The 11773-nt window shown below is 37.4% G+C and overlaps 1 protein-coding gene across 3 annotated transcripts in view; it reads left to right on the top strand.

Moving 5' to 3' along the window:
- The first annotated feature begins 654 nt into the window (after nucleotides 1-654).
- LOC128857173 (double-stranded RNA-specific editase Adar) overlaps nucleotides 655-11773 on the top strand; it is a 40048-nt gene continuing 28929 nt past the window's right edge. For 2 of the 3 annotated variants that reach the window (XM_054092799.1, XM_054092800.1), the window contains exons 1-4: nucleotides 655-958; nucleotides 6961-7143; nucleotides 9146-9426; nucleotides 9516-9666. In XM_054092799.1, the coding sequence (XP_053948774.1) occupies nucleotides 676-958; nucleotides 6961-7143; nucleotides 9146-9426; nucleotides 9516-9666 (898 nt within the window). In that variant the 5' untranslated portion in view covers nucleotides 655-675. The remainder of the gene's footprint in view (nucleotides 959-6960; nucleotides 7144-9145; nucleotides 9427-9515; nucleotides 9667-11773) is intronic. The other variant, XM_054092801.1, reaches the window with a different exon arrangement.

Below are 11773 nucleotides of genomic sequence, written 5' to 3'. Positions count from 1 at the left end.
AATAAACTCGAAGTTATCAGAACAAAGTTCCTGTCGTTTCTATTTTAGCACAGTCTTCTTTATTTAGGTCTTCACCTTGTATTTTCCTTCGAGCCATATTTTCAAATCAGAAAAGAGAAAAAAATTCCAGGAAAGCAGCTCCGCAAGTATACAGAATGGCGCAGCAATTCATAGCGCTGTTGAATGCGCTGTGTCATTATTCTGGTATAAGAGCACAGCTTCTTTATTCAAATGAGGACGTCATTGCTTCAATTTCTTACAAAAAGCCTTTGAAATTTATTAACTTCGAATCCCAAAGAATTTGTAGCCACTTGATTTCGGCCGATTTGGGCGGTTCTTGTCATCTTCGGAGCAGATGCATTGGGTAAGATTTGAAGAAAATTAAATATAATAAAACAAAATAAATAAATGATATCGATAAACCGCCTTATACATCAAATCTGAGCCATGTGATTTTTTTTCCTTTTGCTTAAATCGAGTGTTAAAGGCCACAAAAATAGCGCTTAATAGTAAAAAGAGATTTTAAATAATTTCTTTTGTTCGTTTTATTAGAAAATTCCTGTATGTGTGTATAAAATTTCTTAAATGTTAATTTCTTTTTTTTTATTACATGCGTCTTTAAATAATTGATTAACATATTTTCTCTTCTCCTTCCAGGTGGATGGCCAAAAGTATATGGGTCAGGGTCGCAGCAAGAAGATCGCCCGCATTGAGGCTGCCGCAACGGCGCTGCGCAGTTTCATACAATTCAAAGATGGCGCCGTACTCACACCGCTGAAGCCGACCTGTAATCTTGATTTCACTAGCGATGAGCATCTGGAAAACGGTATTGTCAATTATGAGAACTTAAGCACGGCTGAATTAGTCCCGCTTTTAGACGCACTGTTCAGGCATGCGAAATTTATTAAAAAACTGACACCCTTCATGCGGGTAACCGATTGTGCATTGAGCATGACAAGCAAGTATTTGTTTTTTATCTGTTTGGTTATTGTTTATTTGATTTTCGTATTTTTTATTAGTTCATAAATATTTAAATTTTTTTTTAATTTAATTTTTGATGGTCAATGCGTGTTGTGCTTTTAGGCAGGGTATTTCAAGTTCGAGTTGCTCGACAATTTCGCACCGAAAAGCGAAAACTAACAAAGCCGCAGCGGTGACTGATTTATTAACACTAGAACTACGAAGATTTACCATATACCTATTTCAACTAACCGGTCATTTTGACCGGTTTTTTTGTTTAACTACACAAAACAGTAGAAATTTAGAAATAAAACTAAAAATTCATAATAATTAAGATAATTAAATTTTCAAGCAAAAAAAACATATTTTATTCATTTATTGTAATTACATAACAAAAAACATAAATAAGATAATTTTAAGTTCTTGGCTTCATAAACGCCACGCGCAAATAAAATGGCCAGAAAAGCGTTGAATTTTTCTTCTGATAAATCCAATTCTTCACCAGTAACTCGTAAACCTTCTTGTTTTGTGCATGTTATGATATGATGTATAATATCACGATTAATTAGTAATGAGAAAGCACTACTCACAACATTCTTTACATTTTTTTTTTTGCATATCCTGTAGGTCCTACTTTTTGTTTGAAAATGGTATGTTTTGGTTTTCTCCCTGGATAAGATCCAGCTTTGATTTCATTCCAAATAGTTCCATTAGCAATTTCAGTTTGCTGATCTTCACTCTCATCGGAATAGGACGGAAATCTTACACTTTTTCTTTTACATACCTTGAGTATGTTCTCCTCTTCACTGAATACATAGACTTTCTCTTTATCAAACTGGACCGCTGAAATATTTGTTGATTTGCAGACAACTTCGGATATATCTTCGCATATATTTGTTATATCTTCAAGAAATTTTGTTTTTTTCGAATGTGACGCCATTTTCAGGGTAATAACTTCTAACGGAAAACTACAATTTTATTTCCCTTTCTAATAATGAAAAAAATATTCAATCAGAAACCACTCACAATGTATGCAAGAATAATGTGAGATTATAAAGAAATATAAAAAATATTCAATTTATTGTCATTTGCAACTATACACGGTAAGTAAGAATACTAAATTGAAATGTTTATATGCTACGATTTATGATAACTTATCAGTATAGGGGTTACAGACTGACTGTAGAAATTGTATTCATATTACGGATTTAGTATAACTGTATATACCATATTACAGTTATACAAATTTTCGCATAATATATGGAAAACGCAAAATCTTTGAATTCCGGGAATTTTCCATATTCAAAAAGAATATTTCAAGAATATACAAAAAGTATTCATGATATTTTTATGACCGATAAAAATGACCGGTTCGTATATTTAGGTATAACACATAGTTAACTCTGAAAATTGGAAGCGTAAGAACACAATAATCTATAATATTATTCTATACACAAATTTAATAAAAATCATGACATTATCGAAAAAAATGTAATTGGAATATTTAAGAGGAAATGGGAAATAAATGTTCCAACCGGTCATTTTGACCGGTTCGTAGTTCTAGTGTTAACCAGAAAAAAAAACGAAATTCTTTTCATGAGTAGGAAATAATCTAAAGCCGTCAAGTGTAGTGTTCTTGGCATCCAAATTGGTGCAGGATGTCGCGATATTATTGTTTTTTTCGGAAATTTCGTTCACTGTACATTTTTTTTTTTTAAATTTCACAATCCCGGACGAACGCGCTTTGCTGTTTTTATGTTTTGTGCCGAGGCGGTCGACTAAATTTTTCGGTTAAATCTCTTTATTCTGTTCGACGATTATAACGCCAGAAAATTTTCATAATTTTTCGAAGTGCAGTTTTCATAGCTCGACCATTTTCTTAATGGCTTTTAGTTATTTTTACGTTTCTGGAGCAATCTCGAACTTTATTTGTTTTAAATTGTAGATTTTCGACTGACCAACTGTCAAAAAAGGCCATGGGACCGTAAAATTTATCCAAAAAAAAAAAAAAACATAAACGCTGCTAAAATAATCGAACTTGAAAGACCTTTGTAATAGAAGTATCTACATTGCCAATTCAGTGTTTGTATGAAAGTATAAAGGAGGCTTCACCCTTTCGTCACTTAATGAGAGTTTTTAATAAAACTATTGAGAAATGGGTTTTTGGGGCAATGCTAAGAGTAAGTGTTTGGTACGGGTCCTAAAGCTGATTAAAATGTTTCTTATTATTACCGATATATTTTGGACAAATATGTTGTTAACTTCCTAAATGATTTCTCTTCTTATTGGACGCTTAGGCTCAACGAGTATATCATTTTCTTACAGTACCTTCTGTCGAATAGAGTACAGTGCCTTCTAGGGACGAGGAAGATGATAGATTTGATTAAATTAGATTTGTGACGGGTTGGACAAGTCCAAGCACTCAGTCAGGAGACCACTGTACTACACCCGGATAGATTTTAGTAGAAAGAATAGAGATAGGAAAGATAAAAAGTGGGTGGTAAGACGGATAAATTGAGGTCACGTTTCTACAAATCTCTTGGATTCATTGATGAGTCTTAAGAGATCCGGAAGAGGAAGAGTATAAACTGTATCCATACTCAGCACATCGCAACCCAATATCCGCAGTCTGATTCTGGAAAACGCCGGACAGCTACAGAGAAAATGCTCTGCAGTGTCGTCATTCTCAAAACAGGATAGGAGGCATATCGGGCTGTCGTCGACCCTCTTGACAGTCATATGCTGACCACAGGTGTTGTGCCCTGTGATTACACCCACCAGCGTTCTCAGGTCTTTTCTGCTGAGTTTTAGGAGAAAGGTCGCTGTTCTTCTGTTTGGTTCTTTCCCAAAACACTAAGCTACTCTGCACGAGTTCAACCCAGATCAAAGTCCTCTGTGTGCAGACCTCATGAAGTCGTCAATCCATAGATGAATCGATGTGGAATTGACACCTAGAAAGGATTCAGAGGCTAGTGGCATACTTGCAGAGCCTTCATTAGCCAGTTTTTCAGCTAACTCGTTCCCTGTAATACCACAATATCCAGGCACCCAGATAAGACCAACTTTGTTGTGTTTTGCAACACTGTTCAGTATTGTCTTACATTCACCGACTAACTTCGAAGAGCAAGGGCTTTTAGTGCAACTTTACTGTCACTACAAATTCCAATACTGCTACCCCGTCAGTTTTCCTCAATTAGCCAGTACGCCACGTTCAAGATGGCATAGACTTCCGAGCAAGAGGAAAAAACAGTAGAGCACTTCCTCTGTAATTGTCCAGCCTTAGCTAGGAGTAGCGCAAAGTTTTTAAGAAAATACACTTTTGGCTCTCTTACGGAACTATCCGATGTTGAGATAAAACCTATCCCACGCTTGATAAGAGAGTCTAACTGGTTCCATGAAAAGTAAACAGTAAAGTTCTTGTAATACACAGCGGTACTACAGTGGACCTACATGGATGGGCTAAATGAGTTGGCTTTTTTTAAAGCCGACTGCCACAAAAACCCTAAATCTAAACCTACAATACCTTCTACGGAACGATTTAATGCTGAACGAAAAAGTTTTCGTGCTTTGAAAGTTGAAAAAATCAGCTTTTAAAATTTCACTAAAAAAATGAAAAAAAGTTTGAAAAATGGGCGATGCCATTCCTACTTTTGAATAGATGCTTGTATTTTAATAATGGCCTAGCGAAATTTCCCAAAAACAATGCATACTTTTTATAGGTTAAGATTAAATTTCCGTTCATTCTAGAGAGAATGTGCTTAGGAAACGGCCCAATTTGTGAAAAGAAAACTCATGAGTTTTTGCACCATGACAACGCTCCGTTTGTTTTGACCAAAAGCTCGACAAATATCATCGAACAACCAAAGTTTTTACCGGATTTAGCTCCCTGTGACTAAATTTCCTTTTCTCCAAACTTAAATTCCCACTCCGCGGACGCCGCTTTGAGTCGATAGAGGCCATTAAGGGGAATTCGCTGAAGGAGCTGAAGAAGATCTCTTCAAACGCGTTTAAAAGGTGCTTTAATGACTGGACTAATCGTTGGCATTTGTGCATTGCTTCGAATGGAGCCTATTTTGAAGGCGACAAAATAAATTCTGATAATTAAACAATTATTTTGCGTTTTATTGCACAATTTCCGGTACTTCTTGGACAGAATGTATGATTTCATTGTAGAGTATCCATAAAGAACCAATTCTATTCACCTACGTCTGGGTCCACCGTATTTGTAGCCAGCTTTCATGCTATAGGCTCATTTTCTTGTATCTCTATCCGTGCGGTTTCGCTCTGTTGCAGTGTGTCGGAGTCTTCCCCCTTTCGCTCGGCGCTTCGCAGTATATGCACTTGGAATCGCTTACCTTGCCCATGCGGTATAGGTATCTCCAGAAGTATCCCGATTAAGCCTGAGAGAAACTTAGTTAATAAGTAGTTCACATCCCCGAAGTTCCTTTGGACCCATTTGCCAATTGATGCAATAAGTTTCACCGTCCATATGCCACTCGGTTCAGTGTCCTATCGGCTTTGCCACCGCAGCATTTTTTTTGTCTAGACAGACTAGCAAGTACAGCACTCAGACACAATTAAATCCATTATACTGCACTCGTCTTCCCTTTTTAATTTTCTTTAAATCTACTCGAACTCCGAAGAAATCTGAGTAGATCTTGTGGTGCCAAGGAGCTAAGTTGGTCGCTTCTTAACACATCAGTGCCAAAGTCCTCAAACCTGATTCGAGCGAAGGCGGGGCAGACACACAGGAAGTGGTCCGCCGTCTCATCCTCCTCTTCACAAGCTAGGTAAAGTGCACTGTCGGAGGTGCCCACCTTTTCCATGTGCTTTACCCATAGAAAGTGACCCGTCATCAGTCCAACCAGCCGCCTACAGTCCCCTCTGCTTAGTGACAAGAGATACTGCGACAGTCGGTCGGACATTCCAGGTAACATCAGTTTTGTCCAACTGCAGCTTCTCTCTCAGCCTGCCAAGTACGCTTGTGGGTTAGAGTAACCCATTTGCTAGCCGTGACTTTGATGGCTGCAGAAGGGAGTGACAGAACGGGCTCCAGGTGAAGGAAGTTGGCCTCGGCAGCATGGTTTCGCATCTCCGTTCTGCGACGCTAGTGATGACGTATTTCTTCTTGGCGTTCCACGCATCCATTCGTTCCCGGACCATGAGGTGATCAGAAAGACTACAGCGCCAGAGACAGTGCGGTAGGCTGAGGCAGCTCTGAGTGCCGCTGTACGTTACACAGCCTCCAGTGTTTTGCGCTTGGCTTTGCAGTTTAGCACAATTCCCCATACTGCATTGCCCCGTACAGGAGAATTGAGTTTGTGGCCGTCATAATTTGCCTAAGTGCCCCTTGACCACTCCTGGTACATACTATGAACTACTATATAAAATAATATATGACTCATGAAAAAAATAGTAGTATGTTTATAGTTTTGTGAGAAGAAATCGTAGGCGCTCGCTTTAATAGTGGTTAGGGCACAACTTTCAGAAATATATGGTCGCTTCTCTGTTTCAAAAATGCCTTTGTTATCGAAGGTTATCGATACTTTTTAGACAGCTCTACTATATATTAATTAGATAATTAAGAAGTGCTTTCCGATGCAGGTAATTATGATATTACTTTTTCTTGTTGAATTTTTTCGTTAGTATCCCTTTTTACTTATTTGTTCGTATTTAAATTATTGCCGCCCCCGTTTATTTATCCATTCAATTTACGTTCATAGTTTTATGCTTTTTTTTAATTGTTTTTCTTTCTAATCCCACGTTCATTATGTAGCTTTTTTCCCTCCTTGATTGTTGCCCAATGAATGAAAATAATAATAATAAAAAAAATTGTTTAATAAGCAGCCGCACAAAGTGTCTCTAAAAATAAGTTGTTGCTTATCCAACCTACTACGTTTTTTAGCTAGACAAAAAAAACCCGAATTCAATATTTACTCCATATTTCGTACAGCGAAAATCCTTTTATTAACTTTTCCCTATATTTGTATGCCGCATTAGATGTAAATAAGAGCGCCATCACTGTGGATGGGCAGAAGAAAGTGCCGGACAAGGGACCTGTCATGCTGCTCTACGAGCTCTTCAACGATGTACACTTCGATTGCTCAACAGTGGATGGGGCGCAGAATAATTGTCGCTTTAAAATGACAGTAACGGTGAATAATAGCAAATTCGATGGCACAGGTAATGGTAACTGAAATAAGTAGAGAAATATTTTAAGTGGTCAGGGGTAGTCAGAGGCGCGAAAAAATTATTGTTTTCAATAATTTTGATTTTTTTTTTGCTAGTCAGTGGCTTTATTTTACAAAAATAAAACCATAGCAATAATCGACTTGACTTTAGCAAAATTTTAACGAAAAAAAAATTAATAATTGTAAAAGTTATCGCTGTTTGTGTGCAGCCCGTTTCTGCAGAAGTTCCTTGCGGTGATCATCACAAGTCCTTGGAGATTCAGCTAAACTCCATCGGACAAGAGAAATTATTTTTATTAATAGGTAATCTTGTGCCTGATCGAAGCTTTGTTTTTTTTTTTTCAAAATTAACAATAGGCGACCTCAGTTAATATTTTTCAGATTTTCGAGAAAAAAACCGCCAATTAATTGTTAAAAAAAAAAAATCGAAAATTTTGAAAAAAAAAATCCTTCGATAAGGCACGAGTTTTTTATGTTTTTCAAAAGCAGTATTAATTTGATTGAAATCTATCAAGCGGTTTTTAAGTTACAGTGATCACCAGTTCAAAAAACATAGTTTCTAAAAGTTAAAGTTAGCATTTAAAGTTTTGCTATCGAGCTCCGGAGCGCCCGAGCGCCCTTTATTAATTGTTCAATAACTCGAAAAGTATTTGTCGGATTCACTTCAAATTTTAAGATATTAAAAGGGTTTTCCAAGAGGAGGTGTTATTTTGATATTCAAAGAAAAATGCTACTTTTTAATATAAATGATCGGATGTTTATTTCATTATGAAGAGGAAGGTATGCCGGAAAATTGTGGATATAACATCAGGCAGATGACCAACATGACCACCATGCTTACAGAACAATATCATTTTCATGAAATTTTCCATAACCGAATTGCAAAGTGGCTGCCCTATGTCCTCGATAGCCTCACGAATTCCATCTTTGAGGTCTTGAATCGACGCTAAGTGGGTTGTTGGCGTAGACCTTCTCTTTCACGTGGCCCCAAAGAAAAAAGTTACAAGGTGTTAAAACACAAGATCTCGGGGGCCAATTGTGATCAAGCTGAGCCAAATTTGACAGTCGATACGATAGCTCAGAGGTTAAATTCATCGCATGGAATAGTTCACATGCGCCTGGTTCAGTTGGGAAAGGTTTCAAAGCTGGGTTCCAATGGGTTCCGGATAGACTTTCCGTCGCCAACCTTCAGCAGAGAGTGAATGTGTGTTCTCAGCTGCTGCAAAGGCTTGAAAATGAAAATTTTTTGTACCGTATCGTTACTGATGAAGAAAAATGGATAATCCTGTTCGCAAACGCCAATGATTAAATAAAGATGAAACACCAGAACCGACCCCTAGAGATGACCTTCACCCCAAGAAGATTCTCCTGTCTATTAGGTGGGATATAGCCGGTATTGTTTATTATGAACTTCTTGAACCAAACCAGGCGATAACTGCTGATTTTCTGATTATTGTTCCCATCAGCTATCAAACCTTTAGTGAATAGACGCAAAGTTTTGTTTCACCACGACAACGCAAGACCTCGTACCGCAAGGCAAACATTAGGCAAGCTGAACGAGCTCGGATGGGAGCTAATGCCGCATCCACCATACTCTCCGGATATTGCACCTTGTGATTATCACCTTTTCCGTGGACTTCCATCCCATATGAGCAATAAGAACTACTCCTCAAAAGAAGCTATAAAAAGGGATATCAAAGCGTATTTATACCGCAAACTTTTCCCGTAAAAGATGAATGGTTTCGGTGCTTTTGTGGCACGTAGCGCCGTCTTTTTGAAAATGAACTTTGTTCAAATCAATACCATCCATTTCCGGACATAAAAAATCGCGAATCATCTCTGTTCTATTCAAAATAACACCTGTTATTGGAAAACCCTTTACTTTAAGAAAATGTAAAAAAATTGTTTTCCAAAATTCTGACTACCCCTAACCCCTTATGTAAACAATATTTTTATAACTAATTTTTGTTTTTCCTTTCTGCCTTCACTCATAGGTCCGTCAAAGAAGTTGGCCAAAAATGCAGCCGCCAAAGCCGCGTTAGCTTCGTTGTGCAACATTTCGTATAGTCCTATGATGCATCCGCAAAAGAATGTGCCATTGCCAATCGATGATAAGACATCGTCTATGGAGTTGCCACAAATACACGCCGACACAATTGGGCGTTTGGTATTGGAGAAATTCATGGAAGTCATTAAGGGACAGGAATCGTATTCGCGACGCAAAGTCTTGGCTGGCATTGTGATGACCGAAGATATGAACTTTAGCGAAGCCAAAGTGCGTTGTTGTCAATTTTCCACACTACAAATGACTTGCAAATTCGATGTTCGATGTATTCTATTGTATTTCCCATCTTTTATGCACAGGTAATTTCCGTATCCACTGGCACCAAGTGTGTGAGTGGCGAACACATGAGTGTCACTGGCGCTGTGCTCAACGACTCGCACGCCGAGATCGTCTCGCGCCGTTGTCTAATGAAATATTTATATGCTCAATTGGATCTGCAATGCAGTCAGGGTATGTTGAAGTGATTGCGCCCTTAACTAAACTAAAAAATACATACTTGTTTGTGTATTATTGAAGTAGACAAGGAGCAAACTACATACATATTTTATGTAGAAACAGTATTTCTGTTTGTTTTTTTCTCTTATTATTTATGGGTAGTCGAAAAAGTCTTTTCGTATTTCTAATCAAACTTCAATTCATTTTTTTTATATTTATAATGAACTTTATTAAACCAAATATATACCATTTTGGTCGACCACATCTTTGCCATTTTTCTTCTAGAGACATTATTCCATCAGTGTAAAACTTTTGTGGTTTCTCGGCGAAAAACTGCGACAAGTAATTTTCACAGGCTTCTCTTGCAGCCAACTTTACTCCATTAAGGTAGTTCTGCATTGACCGAAACAAATGTTAGTCCGATGGTGCAAGGTCAGGGCTATATGGTGGATGCATCAAAACTTCCCAGCTAAGCTCTCCCAGTTTTTGCTGAGCCATCAAAGACTTGTGTGGCCTAGGGTTGTCCTGATGGAAGACGACGCCGTTTCTGCTGATCAGTTCTGGCCGTTTATATTTTCGATTGCTTGCTTCAATCTCATCAGTTGTTGACAGTAAAGTCGATGATTCCTTTCCAATCCCACCAAACACACAGCATAACCTTTCGAGGCGTCAATCCTGGCTGTGCGACCATTTGTTGAGCTTCACCACCCTTGCACCATGCTCTTTTTCGCACATTATTGTCGTATTTGATCAATTTTTCGTCTCCTCTTACGAGTACCACTCGCTTCAGAAATGGTTCGATTTCATTTCGTTTTAGCAAAGAATCGCAGATGTTAACTCGGTCCATTAAATTTTTCACAGACAATTCATGTGGTACCCAAACAACGAGCTTCTTTTTGTAACCAGCCTTTTTTAAATGGTTCAAAATTGTTTGATGATGAATGTTTAGTGCCTTGGCGATGTCATGGCAGCTTATGTGACGGTCCTGGTCAATCTTTTCCATAATTTCATCGACTTTTTCAACGATAGGTCGACCGGAGCGAGGTGCATCTTTCGCATCGAAATTTCCAGAACGGAAGCGAGCGAACCATTGTTGTGCTACCTGAACAGATACAGCATCGTCTCCGTAAACTTCACAAATTTCATTGGTGGCTTGCATGGCATTCTTCCCCTTTTTTATACAAAAATTTCAAAATATAACGAATTTCTTCATAATTTTCACTCATTTTTGAACAGCTATAACTTTTTTTCAACTTCTTCGAATTTAATTTTTTTTCGGTTAAATGAAGCTTAAAATGTCACCTTTCTAGCACCATATGATATGACACAATGTGATTGGTAGCACTGGAGATAGATTACTCCAACGACATCTATTGACAAAATACGAAAAGACTTTTTCGACTACCCAATATTATGATTTTTATATGTGTACGTATGTATATAAACTTTGCCTTAATTTCGTACACTAAAAAAACCCTTCTTAGCATACAAATCTACTGAAATTGTAAATATACATACATACATACATCCATGCATGTGCACACACGTATAGCTGCATAAATGCATATGTATGCAAATGTATGTATATATACATACACGCAGAAATATATATATATAATATTATTCAAAGTTTTCGTTTGTGATAAAGTAGTAGTGTAGTTTTCGTTTTGGTTTGTTCAGCGCACATCGCAAAACTTTGCCGTTTTGTTTGAATGCGGTTTTGTGCTTTTGTTACGAAATTCTACAAATGTGCGTTGCACTATGCAGGCTACAACTACAGCAACAACAACAAGAACAAGTGTGTTAATATATGTACATATCAAAGGCATAGGCAAACTATGGTAGAAATTCGTTTCAAGTAGACTTTACAAAAATTCACTTCTTCCTTTGCGAAAACTGCATTTTTGCAAAAACTTATGTTGGCATGATGCGCAGCTAGCAAATTATAAAATATACAATATATAGCAAATATATAAGTATCTGGCTTTCGCTATACATAAACCGATATTTCACTGCCTTGTTTTCTTGCTTTATTTTCACATGCGCGTACACTCGTACTCGTACACTTTTACAAATTCAGTCTTGCATGCAAACTTTGCTACCGAACAAATATTTAATTTAA

Source organism: Anastrepha ludens, chromosome 3, assembly GCF_028408465.1.
Source record: "Anastrepha ludens isolate Willacy chromosome 3, idAnaLude1.1, whole genome shotgun sequence".
Lineage (NCBI taxonomy): Eukaryota > Metazoa > Arthropoda > Insecta > Diptera > Tephritidae > Anastrepha > Anastrepha ludens.
This window is presented reverse-complemented; position numbering and strand designations above follow the sequence as displayed.